Here is a 23,864-nt window from a genome sequence, read left to right on the forward strand (position 1 = left end):
GATGCCACATTTAGGCACTTCATCTGCCTTAAGTCCAACTTTTTTCTCCAGTGGTTAAGCGCTTGGCTACTAACCAGATGGTTGGTGGTTCAAACCCATGAGCCACTCCATGGGAGAAAGATGTGGCAGTCTGCTTCCATAAAGATTTACAGCCTTGGAAACCTATAGGGGGCAGTTTTACTCTGTGCCATAGGGTCTCTGTGAGTCAGAATCGACTCGATGGCAGTGGGTTTGGGATGCCTGTGTCAGGGAACGTGAGTGAGCAACTATTTAGATCCCTCTTTCCTATTGATTTTGAAAATTAAACTCAAATTCAACTTCAACAAGCTGGACTAAATTATTTCATTTTTGTTATTTGGGGAAAAAATAGCATATAGATTACTACAACTATTGCACTCAGTGTTTTGGTAGAAGAAATTCTATGTTGGAGCCCTGGTGGTGCAGTGGTTAAGAGCTCAGCTGCTAACCAAAAGGTCAGCAGTTTGAATCCACCAACTGCTCCTTGGAAACATTATGGGGCAGTTCTACTCTGTCCTTTAGGGTTGCTATGAGTCGAAATTGACTTGACGGCAATGGGTTTGGTTTTTGGAGCCTAAAAGAAAGCTTGAAAAGCAGCTAATGTTTATGTAAGGTCATAGAATTCTCTTAAAGAAGAAGACACATAATTAAATAATTCATCTCCAATTGAGATTAAAAAAAAAAAAAAAACTGAGATGGAGAATGAGTGTGATTTGCCCAAGGACACAGGCTACATAGGGTCAAATTGATTCTCTGGTGTGCCAGAGCCCAGCTTTTTCTCATCTCCCCATGTGGCCTCTAATTCCATTACTACAGCAATAAGAAAAAGAAAAAACCAAACCCGTTGCCACTGAGTTCCGATTCATAGCGACCCTATAGGGCAAGAGTAGAACTGCCCCATAGGGTTTCCAAAGAACACCTGGTGGATTTGAACTGCCAACCTTTTGGTTAGCAGCTGTAGCACTTAATTAACCATTAAGCCATCAGGGTTTTCCACTCCAGCAACAGGAATGTTGAAATGAGGTAAACTTACATAGTGCTAAATCTGAAGGCTCATAAGCATAGAGACGATTTGAGTATCTTCCAGTGATGTCGGCTCTAACGGTCAGGGATGGGTCTGCAAAGAAAATGCAAAAGCAATGGAGTGCTTTGTTTCCGAGTAGCCCCTTAATGCATGACAAGACTACACACCCTTGTCCTGTGAGAGGAACACTGTGTTCCCCAGTTCCCCTGAATTTCTACTCCATCCCCTTTGCTTCCCTGCCTCCCCAGCCAGTAGCTCAAGCAGGCCGAGAACATTCAACAGCTGCACAGTGCTATTTGTGGACAATGTTATGAACCCTGCTATCATGTATAGCAACCTGACAACAGAATAATATGTATGGGGGTGGGGGGAGAAAGTAGGTTTTCTGGTGAAAATCTTGACAATCTCTAAACTCTTAAAGTGATTACATTGTAGTTGAAATGGGTTACCACAAACAACCTAGATCATTAGGAGCACACATCCAAAGCCAGTTTTCAAAACAAAAGTTTCTTTAATGACTAAAAGAATGCAAGCCCTTAAGAATGGCAAAGGTGAAATAAGAATGTAGTGTCTCTACTTTTTACTTGATTGTTAGCTGCCTGCATTTTAAAAACAGAGGCTTAAGAGTCTTCTCTTACATTTACAGATATTTCTCTAGTTTTAAATCTATTTTTTCATGTTTAAGTTACCAAATCAATGAGAAAAAAGGTATTTTAAAAATAAGGTGCATTTAAAGGGGAGGTATCAGATTGTGGAGGAGTCTAAAAACTTTGCTTTTGAGAGAGATGATTGAAGGAGCCTGAGACATATGTCCTGGAAATGAGATGAAGAAGACGCGTAAGAACCATCTGCAAGTATGCAAAGTCTATTGCTGGGACTTTGGGGTGTTGTTTCAGAAGGCAGGACAAGGAGCAAGAGATTACACATTACAATAAGCAGACATTCATTTGTTCAACAAGTACTTAAGACAGAGGACACGAAGACATGATCTAATCTTTGTAATAAGTCAACATACAACAAAACAAAACAAACCCGTTGCCGTCTAGTCGATTCCAACTCATAGTGACCCTATAAGACAGAGTAGAACTGCCAGCATAAAGTTTCCAAGAAGCACCTGGTGAATTCAAACTGCCAAACCTTTTAGGTAGCAGCCATAGCTCTTAACCACTACGCCACCAGGGTTTCCAAATCAATACAAGACAGGCTTTTTTAACACCTGACCAGTGGTTGACAGCCCTAGCTGTACATTGGAATCACCTGGAGAGGCTTTAAAAAATACTGATGCTTGGCTTCCTTTCCCCTCTTCCTCCAAGATTCTGATTTAATTGGTTTGAGGTGTCCTGGATGGTGATTCTAGTGCAACCAGAATGGAGAACTACTGAGTTAGAGCAAGCTGCCTTGGAGTTGGCTCTTATTACTGAAGGTGTGGAATGTGAGTTACAATGGTCTCTGACAGGGATACTGTAAAAACAATTCTTGCACTGGATGTAACCAGATGATCTCTAAAGTCCCTTTAAGTTTAAGGATTCTAAATGTTCTAAAGGAGTTCCTAGGTGGTGCAAATCATCAACATGCTCAGCTGCTAACCCAAAGGTTGGAGGTTCAGATCCACCCAGAGGCACCTTGGAAGAAAGGTCTGGAGATCTAAATCAGCTACTGAAACCCCTATGGAGCGTAGTTCTACTCTGACACACAGGCAGCTGCCATGAGTCAGAATCAACTCACCTGGCTACTGGTTAAATGTTCTAAATCCTGACAAATATAAATTAGTCTCTAAAATTAGTGCTTTAGTTTAGACTTCTTCTTTTTTTTGCTTTCACTTGTTTTTCTTTCACATGTTATACATTTAATTTCAACTTTGATGGATTATATAGGTGAACTATTTGACTAGAGTGAGTTCTGCTATGTGATAGATTAAATTATCGATTTTATCAAAGCCAGCCTCAATCCATTCATTCAATCATTCAGCAAAAACGTATTGAGAAAAAAAAGAAAAACAAAAAACAAACAAACAAAAAAAAAATGTATTGAGAAGTTACTTACACAGGGCCATGATAGGGATATGATAGTGAGTAGAAAAGATATGGTCCCTGGCCTTATATTCCCATGGAATATAAATAAATTTCAAGTATTTATTAATTTCTCAATAAATACAAAATTATAAGTGAGGGAAGTGCTACCAATGAGAGAACATGGGGCTACAAGAGCATACAGTGGGGATTTGACCAGATCAGTGAATGACAGTGATGACTGAGGACTTAACTACATGACTTGAAGGTGGGGAGAAAAGCAGGAACAGCTTTCCTGTAGAAGGAACAGCATATGGAAAGTACCAGAGAGAGGCAGGAGCATGGCTCCTTTGATTCCCGCCACCCCCCCGCCCCCAGCTCATATTCCTAACTTTCCAAAAACGCTTATCAAAATTCTAACACATAAGTTGAAACTTTGATTGATTAAAAATAAATACAGGCCCAATGTGATTAGGAAAATGATCAATACATTTATAGGGTTAAGAGGAGTCTTCCTTCTCAAATGTATTTGTGGCAGAAATTGAAAAATCAGAATTAGCAGATGAGAAAAAATGTCATCCGTGGAAATAGAAGACTGAAAATATGTTGTGAAATTTGGAGAAATGTTATACTCCTTGCTAGAGTTAATTGGCCAAAGTGGGGCAGCGGGCGGGCACAGGGGAGGACAAAGGAAGGGATATGGCTGTGATTGTATAGCTTCCGGGTGTGCTTCATCTCATTGTCACTTCCACTTACCAATAAACATAATCCTGGGGACATATTGACCATCAGGGGAAAGGTGCTTGTCAGTCGTTTCATACTAGATTTAAAAACCAAACAAAATGAAAAAGCAGGTTTTTTAGTTTGTTTACTCTAGTTGTCAAACTTATTAATCCGAAAAAAAAAAAAATGCATCTAATATTGGACCAGGCACCGTAAGATAGCTTAAGACATATCTCTTCCATAAAGAATTTATAATCTAGATGAGGAGACAAGTTACATGCATGAAATAAGAGTAGAATGTGAAGCAAAATGGGAAGTAAAGAGCTGAATGTATGTGGTAATGAACAAAAGGTTCAAGAAGAAAGAAGATGGAAGAAGCTATAGTGTTTGAATGGAGAGCCCTCGTTGCGCAGTGGTTAAGACCTATGGCTACTAACCAAAAGGTTGACAGTTTGAATCCACTAGCTGCTCATTGGAAACCCTATGGGGTAGTTCTACTCTGTTCCATAGGCTGCTGTGAATCAGAATCTCCTCATTGGCTATGGGTTTTATAGTGTTTGGAGGGAACCCTGGCGACACAATGGTTAAGTGCTAGACTGCTAACCAAAAGGTCAGCAGTTCGAACTCATGAGCTGCTCTGTGGGAGAAAGATGTGGCAGTATGCTCCCATAAAGATTACAGCCTTGGAAATCCTGCAGGGGCAGTTCTACTCTGTCCTATGGGATCACTGTGAGTCAGAATTCACAGCAACGGGTTTTGGTTTATAATATTTGGGGCAGACATCTTGGATGAGGTAGGAATGAGATACCCAAACCCACCACCACTGATTCGATTCCAATTCACAACAACCCTTTAGGACAGTGCAGAACTGCCTTATAGTGTTTCCAAGGCTGTAAATCTTTATGGAAGCAGACTGCCAAATCTTTCTCCTGCAGAGCGGCTGGTGGGTTCAAACCACTGACTTTTTCGTTAGCAGTCGAGTGTTTAACCACTGTGCCACCAGAGCTCCTTGGGATGAGATAGATTAATGAAAAAAGGAGAAGTCAGTTTTGGAGACATAACAATAATAGGATTACCTTGAGCATTCATCCATCCATTTACCAATTCTTTATTAGCACTTTAAAAATCTAGTTAGCAAGATACAGTGCTTATCTTTAATGAACGCAGTCTATTGTAGGATATAGGCAGGAAAACTGACGCTGAGGATCCGTGGGTGAAATGTTATATTAGAGGCTATGCAGGTGCAGTGGGCACCCAGAACAGGGCATTTGACAGAGTCTGTAGGTTTTTTAGTAGGGATTTCTGAAGTGGGTAAAGAGGAATCAATAAAAAAAAAATCAATAGGGATCAGTTCCACGAAAGGGAGAAGGCTACTCCAGGCAGGAGAAGAGCATGCCATTAGGCGTAAAGAGGAAAGGCATGGCACTTTCCTGTAGGACTGACCAAGTGCTTGGGAAAGACTGAGGTGCAAGGGATGTATGAGGGCAGTGGTGTGAGAAGATACTAGATAGCTGCTTCAGGGACCAGCTCATGAATGGCCTTGCACACCATGCCACAGAGTTTTCATTTATTCAGAAACAGATGAGTGCCCCCAAAGGGATGTCAGAACAGGTAGAATGATTCCAATTCTACCTCTTCAGTATTTACCCTGACAGCCATGTGAGGTTTATATGTGGTTCATCTTGTAGGCAAGGAGCCATTTACTAACACTGAAGTAAACTAGGCACAAGTGAAAATGTCTTATGGTAAAATAGTGTCCTGAGTTTATAAGGAAGTGACCAATAGCAGGGATATTTAGAAGTTAGAAGCACAGAGCTTCTTGACTGATTGGCTATTGGAGGTGAATAGGAGAGTCTAACTGGAGCCCTGGTGGCACAGTGGTTAAGAGCTTGGCTGCTAACCAAAGGTCAGCAATTCGAATCCACCAGCTGTTCCTTAGAAACCCTACGGGGTGTTCTACTCTGTCCTATAGGGTCGCTATGACTCAGAATAGACTCAAGCAATGGGGTTGGTTTGGTTTTTTTTGGTTAATCTAGAAGAGGGCCACTTTTGATGAGTTAGGGAATAGAGAAAGAAGAGCCATTTGAAAAGGGCAGGGCAAGATGATACATTTAGTGCTGAACATGTTGAGCTTAAGCTTATTATGGGATATCTGGAACATGGTTGGGCTCACAAATTAAATGTTGTTGAGTGTTTGGGTAAGGTGGGGGAGTTATCAGTGTGTAGGTATTGATTAACGGTGAGTACACATAAAGCTGTCCAGACAGAATATAAATTATAAAAAGAGAAGTACATCAAGGACAGAGTCATCAAGTCAGTAACATTAAAGGGAGGAAAGAGGAAGGGAGCCTGTGGAAGGGAGATGAGGAAGAACTGCCAACCTGTGAAGAGGAAGAGACAGAAACAGAGAAAGGGAGGGAGGGACAGAGGGAAAGAGAAAACAGAGGGTTAAGTAGAGCTGTAGTTTGTAGAACCTGTTTTTGTACTGATTAGAAACAACACTTGCAAAGAAAGAAAACTTAAAAATCAGTTATGGCTATATGTGGACAGCCAGAGAGCTGCCCCTTCTTTGGAGAGAGGAGACAAGGGAAAAGAATGGGTTTGGAGCAGCCAGGACTGTAGGAGGGGCAGAGGACGTTTGTGTGTGTGCAGTAATTTGCAAAATGTAAAACCTTTCGATTATTACAGCAATAGAGAAAATCCTGATTGCAGGGGAATATTTCTCAGGCAACCTAAAATGACTAATTACTAAATAAAAGCATAGACATATAACGTAGATGATCAATAAAATAAAATATCTTTTCTCTTTCCAATCTATGAGATGGGATATTTGGAATAGATCCCAGTTAATGTAGTATGACTAAGACATACAGGAATGGATGAACTGAATCATCCATTTCTGATAATGAGGCATGGAGAAATGTCAGTGAGGGTGAAAAGTAAACTTACCACTAGGTTGAGGAGGACAAACTGCTCTGCCAATTTCTGGATTTCTTTATTTTCAGCAAACACTTTCTTTAAAGCTATAATGAAATGAGCAGTCATCGAGTACCATATCATTATCAGTGAAAACCACTGTTCTCTGTTACATTCTAAGTTGAACTGTATTTTAATACAGTGCTCTACTTTGCCCTTTTAGCAAATGATCAGTGAAATAATATCTATGTCATTGACTACCTTTGCTTTTTTTATATTCACTCATTCATTTATTCATTCGCTTACTTTTTTTTAGTCCATATTTACTGAATGGCTACTATGCAGTAGGCACTGTTCTATGCACTGGGGATGGAGTGTAAAACAAAGACCAACAATGTGCTTTCTTCATGGAACTGAAATGCTCGTATGGGAGACAGACCATAAACAAGTAAGTAAATATATAACAATTTCAGGTTGGGGATATGTACTCTGAAGAAAAATAAAGCGTGGGGCTTAGAAACTATGAGGAATTCAGGGAAGACTTCCCTGAGGAGGCGACATTAAGTGAGGGAGAGATCCATTCTAAGATTTACGGAGTAGATCACTCTAGGCAGAGGGAACTGACTGCAAGAGCAGGAGGCCTAAAATGGGTATGAACTTGAATGTTCGAGGAACAGCACTAGGGCCAGGCCAGGTAGTGTGGAGAGAGCAAGGGGAGAGTAGCAGGAATGGAAGGATAGGCAGGAACCAGATTAGATTATGTATTATTATTATTGTAGGCTATGGCCCCAAATTTGGATTTCATTTTACCTGTGATGAGAAGCCACTTGAGCACATGAGTGATAGGACTGGATTTATGTTTAAAGGCTCATCCATGGAGAATCTGACTATAGAGAGACCTTTTAGGTGGCCATTAAAGTATTCTAGGCAAGATGTGATGTTGGCTTGGACCAGGGTAGTAGCAAGAGTCAGCAGTTGAGTGTGGGCCAGACCAGCTATATAATATATAGGGCCTAGTGCAAAATGAAAATGCGAGCTCTTTGTGCAAAAATTATTAAGAGTTTTCAAAGTAGTGACAGCAAACCATTAAACCAAGTGTGGAGCTTTTCTAAGCGTAGGGAACTTAGCCGGTCCTAGATTTAGGATACATTTTGAAGATAAACCCAACAGGGTTTGCTGATGTATTAGATGTGGGATGTAATAAAAACAAAGAAGTTAAGGATAAACCCTAAAACTTGTTCTTCAAAATATGCTCAAATGGTTAATAAAAATCATGTGGAAATATCCGAAGTTGCTTTAAAACACATTTTTACTACATAAAATATGCTTTTTTATTCAACTGAGCTAGGTGTTAAGGACGCAAAGATGAATGATCTGAACTCTGCCCCTAAATCTAAAAACCTATAAAAGAAAATCATACTGTGAAGAAGAAATTACCTTGACTGTGTGGGCATTCATCCAGGTGATGAATAATCATCAAGGGTTTGTTGCTTTAAGAAACAAAGAGATTGAATAATTTTCGATGAGTAGGACTTTATGTATAGTTAAATATCACTAGGTGGTGCTCTTGAGAGTTTTGCCCAGAGTTCTTGTCTTTACCTTGTCTTGGATTTGTATAAAGCTTCTTCATATGTCTGAATCCAGAAGAGTTGATCACCCCAGCCTAGGACAAAATGAACCAGAATATTTAAAGCTATTATAATCTTAGACCTAAAGCTGTTGAAAAACAATGGTAAAAATTGGGATAGATATACACTCAATACTAAAGAAGAAAAATCTCTGGAGAAAGTTGAAATAGATATAAACCATCATAAATCTACAAGGATAGATACCAAAATATATTCATCACACAAGTCTCAGTACCAAGAGTTAGGACATCTTTTCCAACAAAGCCGTGACTGGAAACCAACAAGAAGCAGATTCCTACCTCTGGAGAGGGTCTGGGGCAGTTTGAGTTGAGAGTCCTTTTTAGCTCCAGGTTTGACTGTTGTATCTTTGGCCAGAGTATAGGAGAGGGCCACAAGGAGCAAGAATGCTGACACTGATATCTTCTTCATGGCAAATCTGATATGGAAAACAAAAATATAAATGAGAAGTTAATAAAGCAAAAATGCATTAGCCATCTTCAGTATCTTCAGATTGCCTTACAACAGTGGGTTACAACAGGAACTGAGGCTCTGCTGAGACTGAGCACATGTGATTGGAGTGAAAAGCTACCTTCCACAGGATTTTTCTAAGAATATGCAGTATGTGTGTCTGTCTGCCTGCCTATCTATCTATCCATCTCTATATAGATATAGAACCATATGATATACGTATAAAGATATAGATTTATATAGAGGTAGATATCTCTAGTCAGAATCGACTCAATGGCACTGGGTTTCTGGGGTTATCTCTATATAGATACAGATTGATATGGAGAAAATATATGTATATTTAATAGATAGACAGATAGGTAGATATGAAGCCCTGATGGCACAGTGGTTAAGAGCTTGGCTGTTAACCCAAAGTTTGGCAGTTCAAATTTACCAGCTGGTCCTTGGAAACCGTATGGGGCAGTTCTACTCTGTCCCGTAGAGTCACTATGAGTTGGAATCAACTCCACGGCACACAACAACAACATATATGTATATATAAAACCCATTGGTGTCGAGTCGATTCTGACTCATAGAGATCCTATAAGACAGAGTAGAAATGGCCGATACGCTTTTCTAGGCTGAAATCTTTACAGGAGCAGATTGCCAGGTCTTTTCTTCCATGGAGCAGCTGGTGGGTTCAAACTGCCAAAGTTTTTGGTTAGCAGTGGAGCTTTTAACCATTGCACCACCAGGATACATATATATGTATATATAAAAGCCAAACCTGTTGCCGTCGAGTCCATTCTGACTCATAGCAACCCTATAGCACTGCCCCATAGGGTTTCCAAAGAGTGGCTGGTGGATTTGAACTGCCAACCTTTTGGTTAGCAGCCATAGCTCTTAAACACTTCGCCATCAAGGATCACTCTCTCTAGTAAAACCTGTGAGAGCAGGAACCTGTGTAAGGCAGAAACCTGTCAGAGAAGGAACACTCAAATATTTTCCACTAAAACAAGTGATACAAAAGTGGTAAGATAGCACCCTATTAAATGCAGAAAAGTTGGAAGACCCGGAAAAACAAGGCAGTCCACTCTCACAGCTTTCACTGTATATGAATGCACACTCGTAGTAAAGGGAATTTATATTTAAATACTATGTTTAAAAATTATAGTTCTTGAAGGCACCATAAGGGTTACCTCCTCTTTCCCCCCTACCTACTGCCTCATTTTATAAATGAAGAATCTGAACCTCAGAGAAAGAGAAAAAAGACTTATGAGATGGGCCCAGAACTAAGGCTTCTGGGTCTCGCCGTTTTGCAGTGCTGGTTGCCATCTTCTCACCCTGAGACAATAACCCTAAACATACACAGCTAAGATGGGGACATTGCAATTAAAGAATGAGAATTGAGTAAAATGATTGCCTGTTTTATTTAGAACCTGCCAGCTTTGTCACTTAAATGGTGACTTGCACCACAAAATTCTGTCCTTAGTGTGACATGGATGCAAACTCTACGTTAGCTCTGAGTTGCGTAGAGTACATCAATGCTAATTCCTTCCAGTGATGTAATTCTTTGGCTCTCTATCCTGGTCTGCACGGATAGGTGGCTGTGGCATGCACTTTAATGTACAAAATATTCTATGTGACTCATAACACAGAAAAACAAACCCCATGGTGTCTCTTTGTCAAATTCTTTTTTCCTTTCCAGTACTCCACAATCAATTCTTAGGAAAAGTTACACTCCTGCTGGAGCAGAGGCCTGTGGACAGGAAAGTGAATGGCAAGAGAAGATCTATGATGAGTGAAGGAGTGAGCTAGCTAGCAAAGCCAGTTAGTTGCATTAACAAGTCAGTAAGATTATCCAGGGGCCATAAAATGTAAGGCTGGTGACAGAATTCTAGTAAAGCTGGATACGGAAATTACTTAAACAGAAATATGAAACTATAGCACCTAACTCTAATATTGGTGTAGGTTTTGAATGAAATCAAATAAATTCTGCAAAGGAAGCCCAATAGGCTATCATTTTTTAGTGTCTGTAAGGGGGAAAGTTTCTCATGATCTGATAGCCTAAATGGAAATCTTTGCTAAACATTAGCAAATTAAAAAAAAAAAAAAAGGCCCTTGCTAAGTTACCAAATCCAGATGGTACCCAGTATTAAACTCACTAATTATTTTCCAATCATAGTATATTGCCACAAACTGTCTTAAAAAATACAAAAGCAAAAAGCTGGGAGATACTTTCTTCATTTACTATACCCATAAAGATGCAGAAATGCCAATAAAACTTTTGTTTCCTAGCATTCTACACAGAGCCCTGGGGGTGCAATGGTTAAGTGCACTTGGCTGCTAACTGAAACGCTGAGTGTTTGAACTTACCAAGCAGCAAAAAGACCTGGTGATCTTCTCTCAGAAAGGTAACAGCCTAGAAAACCCTATGAGGCAGCTCTACTCTGTCACGTGGAGTTGCCCTGAGTTAAAATCGACTGAATGGCACCTAACAGCAACATTCTGCAGAAACAGTTCAAACGTACTAAACCCACTGCCCTCGAGTTGATTCCGACTCATAGCGACCCTACAGGACAGAGTAATACAGGTCAATAATACCCAGCCTTCTGATTATGCAGATTTCTATTTAATGTAATAATAATAATAAAAAATTCTCTGTGAGAATAACTGTACTTTTGAAATATTAATTGAGTCAGAAATACATCATGGCAAATAACTGCTTTGAATTTATTAATTAGTATTTATCAACATTTGACTATGTATTTTATTCATAACAGCATCTGTACACATTTGAAAAAATAGTAGTAAATTGGTTGTGAAGCATTTTACTTATTTAGTCCACTGACAGTTCTCCCTGGGCAAGTGGCTATTAGAACCCTTAAAATAACTCCGGTTTTCAGGTTGGAACTACTGATATAATACACGTGTTTTATGGCAGGATAACTCAAGGAAGCCTAACATAAATCCTGCTGTGCAAACATCCTGCTCTGGGGTACTTTCTGAGATTCTGTCTGCACGTTTTCCTAATCTGAATAGACCCTGCTCTGCAAACTTCCTGCATAAACCCCCTCAAAACAGGATGCTAACTGTGGAAGATATTGATAATTTGGAGACACACACACAACACCCTACAAAACCAGCATTTTTGCTGGTCACTTTATCCCTGGTCTTCTTGTATTTAACAAGGAGTGAACTTACATGAGGTTTTGGTGTTCTTATTCATAAATGCTTCCGGAAAGCAAGATGGGAGAAGCAACAAGAATATCTTTACACCAGATAAAGAACACTGTTTTCTAATTAGCAATAATACATTTCAAGTGGGCAATCTGAGCTGCGTTTCACAGTTGAGGAGCCTGTGGGCCTGGGTTTTAGCCAGCAGAAGAGAAGCAGAGTGGTGACTAAGGAAATCCCTGGGTGAGCTGGCACTTTCCCAGGCTTGCAAACTCCTAGAGTTCACCCAACCTTAAACCTCTTGTTTCCTAAAGGAGAAATCATTACTTTGAACCAGCTTGGGAAAGTAACACCTTGTCAGCTCAAACCTCCCCACCCCACAGTGGCCCAAGAAAGCAGTAGGTGGAAATTCCATTTTGCCCTCTCTACATTCCACCTCATTGCCCTTAGAGCTACCTCACTGTTCTCTGCTTGCTGATTACTGGCAACTTTCCACAACAGCCAGAGGCCAAAGCTCATTCTAGCAGGTGCCCTTCTGAAGCTATTGCGAGGAGTCTTACCTGTATTTCCCCACCCACCTGCCTTGTGCGAGCAGCCAGGATGCGGTCCCAAAGTCAGACTGTGCCACTGCAGCCTGAGCCTCTATTTATGCTCCAGAGCACACCTCAATCCCACCCACTAATCCTGTATTTACATGTCGCTAACTCAACTCGGAAACTAACCTTCCTTTTTGCCCCAAATGGTTGTCTTCCCTGGACTAAAGAGTTCTTTGTTTTTAATACTACGTTGCAAAAGGTATACTGTTCAGTACGCATGCTTTTAACTGTTTGTGAAAGTATATTGTAAAGATACTTGAAAAAGCTGGGCAGAATGCCAAATCCAGGTAAGCTTTAAATGAAGACGTTTGATTTGCCTGAAGGCTGATCTGTCTTTACCTGATTGGATGGGGTTTGTGGTTTGTAGATTTTTTTTCTCCCCCTTGGGCAGATTGCCTTTATTTAGTTGAAAACCCACAAGAAGTGATTCACAATTGTAACCCCCCCCAGTGATATTATGTGCTATAATGCTCCATTAGGATAGAAATGATTTTCCATGATATACTTCCCTCTTTCTGGCAAACGAAATGTATGCTCACTATAGGTATTAAAAAAAAAAATCTAGCACCATATAATATTTCAAAACTGAGAAAGTTATTGAAAAAAGGCATCCGAACACTGTGAGCTCATAATAATTACCACTGAATACGTGCGGCAACTTCCTTCCAAAGAGTTCAAACACATTTCACATATTTTCTCATTTGATGGCAAACTTTACTGTTAGGTTTGCAGGGAGCCATCTACCTATTTTTCAGACCTAGAAACTAAGGTCTGCAACTGTTTTTTCTTTTTTTTTTTTACTCAAGAGCATGCAATTAATTACTAAGGACTTTAAGACCGGACTTGTATTTTCTCTGAGACTCCTGCAATTCTGTTTTATTCATGAAGCTGTACAAAATCCTTAACAGTTCGGAATGAGGAAATCTTTAACAACAGAAAATTAACTAATGAGATACAAGCCTTATAAAAGTAACTTTTTAAAATGAGCTACTATAGTATTTCAAAAAGGTTTCGAAGTATCTTTTTTTTTTTTTTTAATAAAGCCTTAAAATCTGTGGACAAAATAGTGATTCCCCAGATGCTGAATTTTCATTCCACTCTACGTAAGTCTGCAGAGATAATTTCTTTAGGAGTTTGACTGAAAACAATGATTTGACCTAAACTCTTAAAGCTGGAAAGGTCTGTATATAGAACCTTTGTCTATTCAGCCCTTAGATTACTGGGCTCAACCCCTCCATTTTGTAGATGAAAAAATGAAAATGTCAAAAATTAAATGACCTGCCGAAGGTCCCCAGGACTAGTTTGGGGCAGAGTGGGGACCAAAGCCTGCATCTCTTCCCATCTTTACCTGCCAAGAGTGGAACATGGATGAAATTTGAGACCAAAAGATTCCAATCAGAGTCCTGCTACCAGGTGCTCACTCACCGATGATCTCAGAACATCATTGAATATCTCTGAAACTTCAGTGTCCTTATCCATAAAACGGAACATCACACATGGCAGTTGTATTAAATGAGTTAAGGAAAGAGAAGATTCTGGATAATTACAAATATCTCTGGTCATTGTAATTAAATATAATGATGTAATGATTTCCTAACTGTTCTGTCTGTGCCTAATCCCTTGTCCATAAAACCCAGAATGGATCATGATGGCCAACACATAGCAAGAAGGCAGTAATTACAGAACAGATTGGCCATAGACCATGGCTGCTCTGACCTTCGTGTGAGGCAACTAGGGTTTTGTAGATGGTATGAGAATGCCTGGAGATAGGTGGATAAAGGTTTTTCCTTACATATTATCAAACTTTATTGCTTCCAACAATGATGCTATGTGATCAGTCTTTGGAATTTGTCTGATTTTGTAAGAATCTGTTGCTATTAGGTAGATAATTTTGATTTCCTATTTCTGAGTAGAACTTGATAATGTGACCTGTGAAATAATGTTTGATGAGTAAAACAAACTTGTTACTATTGACATTAACAATGGTTGCACTTGATTAAATGGGTTTCACACTATTGTCTTTTAGACATTTGTGTCATTTATAGTGTTGGAATCTTTTATTCAAGCAGATTTTTAAGTATGTTATTTTCTATTTTTGAGTAAAATTTGGAGACATAATAACAATAACTAGCATTTATTGAGCAACAGCTATGCACTAGGTACTTGCCTAGATACTCAAATAAATAAAATTATTTTTTTCACCAAATATTTATGACACCTATTTTTGTAGCAAGTATACCATGATTGAAGGTAATGGTTAAAGTGTGTTTGACTGCTAACTGAAAGGTCAGCAGTTCGAACCCTCCAGCTGCTCCACGAGAGAAAGTTGTGGCAGTTTGCTTCTGTAAAAATTTACAGCTTTGGAAACCCTATGGGGCAGTTCTACTCTGTTCCATGGGATCTCTATGAGTTGAAATTGACTCAGTGGCAATGGGTTTTGTTTTTAAAGATATAAAGATGAAAAAAGATATGGTCAGTTAATGAGGTAGCCAGACAAATAAATAGATAATTGCAGTGTGGGAAAAACAATAAAGTTTAAGACATTGTCCTTGCCATAAGGTTACTTACAATCTGATTGAAGAATTAAGATAGAACCCTATTAAAAATTAACCATCTACTTGAGCATAGAATGCCACAAGGGACAGGCAAGTGGTATAGACAACAGATGTTATTATTTTTCAGTGAAGGTAGAGATTACTATCCTTTAGAAGGCGTTGAGTGGGAATCGACTTGATGGCAACTGGTTAGAATGCTCAAGTCAGTTGTAGAAAGCAAGATTTCCAGATAGATCCAGTGATATAACCAAAAAACCAAACCCAGTGCCGTCAAGTCAATTCCGACTCACAGCGACCCTATAGGACAGAGTAGAACTGCTCCACAGAGTTTCCAAGGAGCGCCTGGTGGATTTGAACTGCCGACCCTTTGGTTAGCAGCTGTAGCACTTAACCACTACGCCACCAAGGTTACCCAGTGATATAGAATTTGCAAAATATGTTTGTGGGATATTGTACTGGAATCATCTAGCTGGAGTATGACTCATCTGGATAGCTCATAGACAATAGGGTTGAAAGGTGTTTTGGGCTATTTGTCTGGGGCCTTGAATATAGTTTTAATGAGTTTAAAATTCATCCTCAAGAGGGAGTGCTGTGTGGTGATTAAGAGGGCAAGCTGTAGATTCAGATTGCTCTGAGTTCAAATCTGGCTTCATTACAATTATATACTACCCCAGGCAGGTTACTTAACCTCTCATGCTTGTCTCACTTATCAACAGGGATAGTAAGACTGACTTTTTAGGGTCTGCAGAATGATTATGTAAGATAATACAGGTTAAGTGCTTACAAGGGTACATAGCACATAATAAGCACTCAAAAATATTATTTATCATTATAGAATATATCACTTGCTTCTTTGTATTACAATCATTTAGGTCTCAGTTGATTAGCTCCATGATAGCTGAATCTTAATTGATTTCTGTTTGATCTAAAGCTTATCACCAGGCTTAAACTTTCAATGCATATTTGCAAAAAATAACAACCTCAGCAGGTTTATTATTTTCTTTTAAAAATAAGCTCAGATGAGTGTACATAATTAACCAAAAGTTGAAAAGCTAATAAGAGAGAGAGAGGACCTAAAAATTGCCCATAATTGCTGATCATTACTCCAGTATTCCTTTCAGTCCACCAAGTCACCTTCTGATGTCAGGAATTGATGTGCTAAACCTGTAAGTGAATGTTAATCTCACAGAGCTGAAAGTATGAATAAGTTTTTGTACTTAAAAAGTTTCCCTCTAAAGGAAACTTTTCAAAATGGCAAATCAAGTTGTTGAGCAAGAAAGCTCTCCCCAAACTCTGGCTCAGAGAAGCAGACGCATAAAGAAACAGTCACACATAAGTGTTTTGACATACAGGAAGAGCTGATTTCCATTTGAGTTTCTGCTTTATGTCTTAGAAGGGTTTTTGTGCATAGAAATAATTGTTTCCAGCTTCCTGGGGTTTAGTTGATAATCAGAGCATTAAAGTTGAAACTTTAAAACTTAGTTCTTCCTAAATCTACTAGTTTTAAGTTTAAAATAGGGAGTTATAGGGACAGAGGAATAAAAAGTAAGTTGAAATATATAAAAAATTCAAAGTAATTTCCCCATGACTCCTTATCTTTTTGAAGATGGGCATTTTTAAAGGAAGCATTAATGTCATTATTTTGGAATTTAAAGTGAACAATCTCAGTAAATACTTAAAACTTTCCATTGAAGTGATATGTTACTAATGAATTTGGACAGACTGAAGATGGGTCATTTTTTAAAAAAAAGATCTTGGTCTACTAACTACTATAGCCACATACGAAAGTAGGATTTTATATGCATACATTAAGGAGACGTGTCCTTAGCAGCTGGAATCTGACCCTAGAGTCAATATTGTTAGATGACAAATCCACTCCTTAGGGTGTGGCATTGAACAAGCAGACTTGCTGTCAGAGCCGTCATGGCTCTTTTAAGTGTGGAAATGACTCTTTTTTAAAGCTTAATTCTACCTTCTGAGATAGCTTTACTTTGACTTAAATTCTATGAAATTTCTTCTGTTATTTTCACCTTTAAAAACTGTATCATTGTTTCCTATCAAATGTAAACAGAAGCCAGTGTGGTCATGACTAGAGTTTTCTATCTTATTATCTAGCTGTCTGTATACTGAAATGGTAGGTGTTTTCTAAAAGAGAAAGTGGTACATGAATACCAATGTAATATGGAAATAAATACATATCAATATTATCGTGCTAAAAATATATATATAACACATGTTATACTATATCATATAATATAATACTTCAAATTTTGTGGCTTTTTCTCTAAAAAGCCAAAACCCATAAATTTTAATCTTTTAGAAAAGCAAGTCAAAACTAAAACAGGATACCATCTCACCATGATGTTACTGGCATGAATCAAAAAAAACCCCAGAAAATAACAAATGTTGGAGAGACTGTGGGGAGATTGGAACTCTTATGCACTGCTGGTGGGAATGTAAAATGGTACAACCACTGTGGAAAACTGTATGGTGCCTCCTTAAAAAGCTAGAAATAGCAATACCGTATGATCCAGCAATCCCACTCCTAGAAATATCCTCTAGAGAAATAAGAGCTGTTACATGTATAGACATATGTACAACCATGTTCACTGCAACATTATTCACAACAGCAAAAATTTGGAAACAACCGAAGTGCGCATTAGCAGATGAATAGATAAACAGATTACGGTCATACACACAAGGGAATACTATGCAATGATAAAGAACAATGATGAATCCCTGAAACATTTTACAGCATGGATGAATCTGGAGGGCATTAAGCTGAGTGAAATAAGTCACAAATGGACAAATATTGTATAAGACCGCTATTATAAAAACTTAAGAAAATGTTTACACACAGAAAAAAAAGTCTTTGGTGGTTATGAGGTGGGGAAGGAAAATCACTAACTAGATAGTACACAAGTGTTAACTTTGGTGAAGGGAAAGACAATACACAATATAGAGGAAGTCAGCGCGGCTTGACCAAGGCAAAGTCATAGAAGCTTCCCAGACACATTCAAACACCTCTAGGGACCGAATTGCTGGGGATCATAGCCTCGGAGGACATCTAGATCAATTGGGATAACATAGTTCAGAAAGAAAATATTCTACATCCTACTTTGGTGAGTAGCATCTGGGGTCTTAAAAACTTGCAAGTGTTCATCTAAGACATAACTATTGGTCCCATCTCATCTGGAGCAAAAAGGGAATGAAGAAAATCAAAGACACACACAAAAATATGAGTCCAAAGGACTAATGGACCACGTACAGACACACAGCCTTCACCAGTCTGAGCCCAGAAGAATTAGTGCCTGGCTACCACTACTGACTGCTCTGACAGGGGTCACTCTAAAGAGTCCCGAACAGAGCAGGAGAAAAATGTAGAACAAAATTCAAATTCACAAGAAAGATCAGACTAAATGGTCTGACAGAGACTGGAGGAACCCCCGAGACTATGAACCCTTGGACACCCTGCTAACTCAGAACTGAAGCCACTCCTGAAGTCTACCTTTCAGCCAACGATTAAATAGGCCTACATAACAAACAATGACACACAAAAGGAATATGCTTCTTAGTTCAGTCAAGTTTAGGAAACCAAATAGGCAACACCTGCCCAAAGCAGAGATGAGAAAGCAGGAAGGGACAGGAAAACTGGACGAATGGACGTGGAGAACTCAGGGTGGAAGGGAGGAGAGTGCTGACATATTGTGGGGATTGCAACCAATGTCCCAAAATAATTTGTGTATAAATTTTTAAATGAGAAATGAATTTGCACTGTAAACTTTCCCCTCAAGCACAATAAAATAAAATAATTTTAATCTTTTGAACTCACAGCAGAAAACACATTTTACTATTAAACAAATGGGCTCAAAAGGAAAGTCGTTAAAGAGTAATAAGAAACTTTCCAAGATACCAACTTTTCGTGTATATAATTGAATAAATTTCTTGGGAGATCAAAATGTCCTTTCTGTAATCTATGATTCCAAATTTGCCTTTAGCGACTGTGTTTGCGTGTCTTTTATACCAATTGAATGCGTCTTTTATTCCAGTTGATTCTGTGATATTGTTTCTCTGATTTCAAAAATTAGAGCTTGGGTTTAAAAAAAAAAAAAGAAAGAAACAACCAATATCTGGGTTTTCAAAAAGCTAACTGCAATGATTGTTATTTAAGGAAATATGATCACCAATTTTTTCATAAATTGATCTTTTTTGGGATACTTTGGATTATCCAATTTTTATGTTTAATGCTTAAAATTAAGTACCAATGACGGAGTAACACGTACTTATGTTCCCAGTGTTCTTCTGTTTGCATGTGTTTCCCATCTGACTCATTCTGTAATAAATCTTCTCTCACAGTCTTCAGCAATAGGTCAGCCCAGAAAGCAAACAGAAAGGAAACTTGTTCCATTTGCTTTCTTCCTGATTTCTTCAAGACCTCGTCAGCGTTTCAAGACTAACCTTCCCTGTGTTCAACAGGTTGCATTTCCTCTAATCTGTACTTATAGTAGGAGAGCATATTTGTCTATTATTTATCAGCTTTTAGGCTCTGCATGATGGAGGTAGAACAAGTTCCAATTCAGTGAATAAGTAGGATGTAATTTTAGAAGTATATCTTAATTACAGTTAAACCAGTTTTCTATTATGCCCATTTTACACTGGATTGCCAAATAAAAGACTCATTTAGTGTAAGTAAATCTACCAACTGATTGCTGTAACGTTAAACTGCTTGATGAATTTGGTGAATCTCTTGAGGCTGCAAGGATGGCTTGAGGGATATCTGAATTTATCCAGGGCATGAAATACAGATATCCACGGATTTTCATATGTAATCATTAAGGTCTCTCGGTTTAAGATACTAGAATTAACACTGGTATGGTTTTTGGGTTTTAAGTACATAACTATAGGAACTTTTTAAAAATTTCAAATGAATATATTGTCATCTTATTCATGATTTGAAAATTATTTTTGGCCGATTTTTTCACTAGTCCTACTTAGACTCACTTTATACTGCTCTTAAATAAAAATATTTCCTCATGCTGCTTTCAAAAGAATTGTATGTGGCCTGTCCTAAATGTGTATCATTTACAGTTCAGATTAGTTTAGAAAAAAGGGATTGGTGACTTTCTGAAGATGGGGAAGGAAATAAAGCAGTAAAACTGAAAATTATCATAAAAAATTTTGAAAGTAGATGTTCATGTATCTGTCCTAAATTGTTATTAATAATGATAGCTATGATTTTTGAAGTTTTATCATGCTGTTAATTTATTAAACATGATATTCTCAAAATGTAATTTGCCATATTTTCTTTATTCTTTGCAGTGAATTGTTTGCCATGATTAGACCAGTTTTCTTTCAGCATCATTTGTCAACTTTTATCATAAGCTTGTCCTGCATAATTTTGTCAGTTAGAGTCATTTAGATAGTTTTGTACTACTGGACTACAGAAAAGTATATAAAACCAAACCCGTTGCCGTAAAGTCGATTCTGACTCATAGTGACCCTATAGGACAGAGTAGAACTGCCCCACAGGGCTTCCAAGGAGCGGCTGGTGGATTCGAACTGCCAACCTTTTGGTTAACAGCCAAGCCCTTAACTGCTACTTTACCAGGGCTCCAGAGTATACAAAAGGACCTGAAATAATCGCTTAGAGATCATTAACTACGGCATAAATTTTAGGCAGAATTAAAAAAAAAAAAAAAAACTTTCATAAGTAAAAATGAAATCTATATTCCTAATGTTTGTGGTTTTGTTTTAAATCATTTTATACGCTGCTAAATTTTGGCAAAACTGTCTCCCTTTGTTGACTAACTACATGTGCTGAGCTAGAGTAAACCAGAGACCATGTGTGAAGTAATACAGTATTTATTCTGGCATATATGCTTCAAGAAACATTAAACTTGAAAACCCTAATTGCCAAAGCATATCACACTAGAAACAATAGCATGTTCTGTGACATCTTGTTACTCCGAACCACTACAGGTTTCAGTGGAAGTAAAGACCAAGACTAGTACGCAATTTTTTAAAATGACAGATTTTGCAAGGAAGCTTCACACACCATTCTGAGGTTTTAATTTTGTGGCCATTTCCCCTTTTCTAAAGCACTCTGGGAGAATATTTCAGGTTAGGCAATAACCCAACAAGGATTTATTAAACACAGAAGAAGGAAGTTACCAGTGCAAAAGAGGTGCCCAGGGGGGCAGTTTTTGCTAGCTGATTGCCGGAGTTCTAGAGTGCTGGAAAAGTACAAAGAGTTTTACATTTTATTTCCAATCACAGGTCAGCATCAAAGATATGGCCACAGGCATGCATTGTGTGGTCTGTCTTGTCCCGGAAAGAAGTAATTCCAGGGTCATACCTGTACCCAGTGCTTAATGCAAGAGAAAAGAAACGATTGTGCCTCCTTCACCTAACAACATGACCCTGATGGCCCCTGGCTCCTCCTCGGACCTTCAGCATCTGTTCCAGCAACCAGGCTTGATATCCTCAAAGCTTCTCTTCCAAGGATGCCAGTGTGATCACTAGGCACAGTGCTGTTATGATGAGAAATTATATAAACCAGAGTGAAGGCAGGGCTTTCCCATAATTTTCTTCTCTTGGCACAATGCCACTGGGATCCTAAAAAGAGTTATCCCTGCACCTTCTCAGTGCTAGAGCAGGGCAAAGTGTTGTCCTTTGACATCCTGGGAAAGTTTCCCTTTTATAGAGTGATAATGGAATGAGTTCAGATCCTCCCAGAGAGTATCAGGGTGATGTTCCGCTTTCGCCACCCTGTTTGGTAGACTTGGTGTACTCTGATCTAAGAGGAAAAGCCCGCCAATCTACATCAAAACTCAGTTAATGACAACCCTGTGGATCCAAGGGTCTGATCCTCAAGCCCGATCTGCAACTGATCATGGGGATGGCACAGAACTGGGCAGCATTTCGTCCCATTGTGCATGAGGCCGCCACAGGTAGGGGGTCAACTTGACAGCACCCAGCAGAATGACATATTCTGATAATTAAAAAAAAAAAGCAACGGTTTATTTTTTATTTCTAGAAGTTTTTTTCATTCTTTCTCAATCCCCCTGTTTATTTTTTATAACATTCTACCTTTGATAGAGGAGTGCAAAATCTTTTTGTTTTGCTTGTTGGCTCTCTCTTGGTGGGATGTTTTTCTTCACATGGTCCATACTTTTTATTTGGCCTCATCTTCTGTGGGGATTATTCCACACGGATTATTTTTCTGTAGGCGTTCAGGGTGGTACCCTTTGGTCCAGGGCAATTTTTATGTTAATTGCTCTCTAGAAAATTCCTTAACAAGGATAGTGTAAACTTAGTTTCCACACCCACGTATAGGACAGGCTTAGAGTTTTGTTTTTCACAGGAGAATGTTCAGTTTTATTGTGGTTCGCTTTACCAGGTCTCTGAAAGAGACATGTTTCTTGGCCACTGGATAGAATTTTCTGTTCCTCTTTTTCCAGAGGCCCTAGTTTCAGTAGAGCTCTCTTTTAGCCCCCATACCTAACCCAGAACCACATTTCCTAACCCACTTGATACTTCTCAGTGCTCCCCAGAACTGTAAATTGGAGGTGAGTCGAGTATATAAAAGCAACTCAGTTTCCTGCATTATCCAGTGCTGAATGGATTTTCGTTAAGGCAGACTCTCGAGGATTACTTTTTACTCAGTGGGCAGCATAAAGTGTTATCCAAAGAGTGATTATTGCCATGGTGACATGGGAGTGGCTGTATTTAAGGTCCTGGTAGAACCAGCCCTGGCTTTACTTGTATTGATGGATGAGAAGGAGACCAAAGAAAGGAAATGAGTGGGGTGGGGAGCAGACAACAAACTGGTGTCGAGGCAGGTGGCGATCACAATTGTGCCGGGTAGCAGATGGGTACCTGATTCAGCGTGAAAGGGATGATAATATCATTCCTTTGAGGTAGAAGAAGGTCTCTATTTCCTACTTTTATATGCTTATCCTTGGAATGATTAATGATAACATTCAGGATATACATTTACCACTTTGGTGCACCAGCAGTGGTTAAACATTTGGCTGCTAACCAAAAGGTCAGCAGTTCGAATCCACCAGCTGCTCCTTGGAAACCCTATGGGACAGTTCTACCATCTTTTAGGGTGGCTAAGAGTCAGAATCAACTTGACAACGATGGGTTTGGTATATGTTTTAGTGTAAACACCTTAGAAAGTAAGCTGGGAGGATAGAGGATGAGTTAGGATTTTCCCAGGATGTGTCACCTTTATTCCAAGAAAGGGTAGTATTTAATACTAATCAAATTCTTAAGATACCTAATATACTTTCCAGGGATGTGTATGTATGCATATATATACATATACATCTATATACACATATACACACAAACATACACACACTTGAGTGTGTGCTTGCATATCTTTAGTGGTGATGAATCATTAGTAAAGGTGAAGGAAACTTCATTCAATCAAAAATTTGTGGCATGCCTACCATTCCCAGGCACTTTTCTAGGCACAGAAGATTCAGCAATGAATAAAATAGATAAAATTCCTGACCTCATGGAACTTACATTCTAGTGCTGAGAAGCAGACAGCAAAGGAAGTTAATAAAATGTATGTTGTTGCTGTTAGGTGCCATTGAGTTGGTTCTGACTCATAGTGACCCTATGCAAAACAGAACGAAATACTGCCAGGTCCCGTGCCATCCTCACAATCATTCGCTATGCTCGAACCCATTGTTGCAGCCACTGTGTCAGTCCATCACGTCGAAGGTCTTCCTCTTTTTCACTGACCTTCTACTTTA

At 38.8% G+C, this 23,864-nt stretch overlaps 1 protein-coding gene across 1 annotated transcript; it reads right to left on the reverse strand.

Moving 5' to 3' along the window:
* Positions 1–894: 894 nt before the first annotated feature.
* Positions 895–8,747, reverse strand: AGR2 (anterior gradient 2, protein disulphide isomerase family member). Its single transcript, XM_023544378.2, has 6 exons — positions 8,618–8,747; positions 8,290–8,353; positions 8,128–8,180; positions 6,724–6,797; positions 3,808–3,871; positions 895–1,135 (listed from the first exon to the last, which is right to left on the reverse strand). Exons 1-6 carry the CDS (start codon positions 8,745–8,747, stop codon positions 1,002–1,004), a joined length of 519 nt encoding a protein of 172 aa, XP_023400146.1. The 3' UTR covers positions 895–1,001.
* Positions 8,748–23,864: the final 15,117 nt, after the last annotated feature.

Source organism: Loxodonta africana, chromosome 8 (genome assembly GCF_030014295.1).
Source record: "Loxodonta africana isolate mLoxAfr1 chromosome 8, mLoxAfr1.hap2, whole genome shotgun sequence".
Taxonomy (NCBI): domain Eukaryota; kingdom Metazoa; phylum Chordata; class Mammalia; order Proboscidea; family Elephantidae; genus Loxodonta; species Loxodonta africana.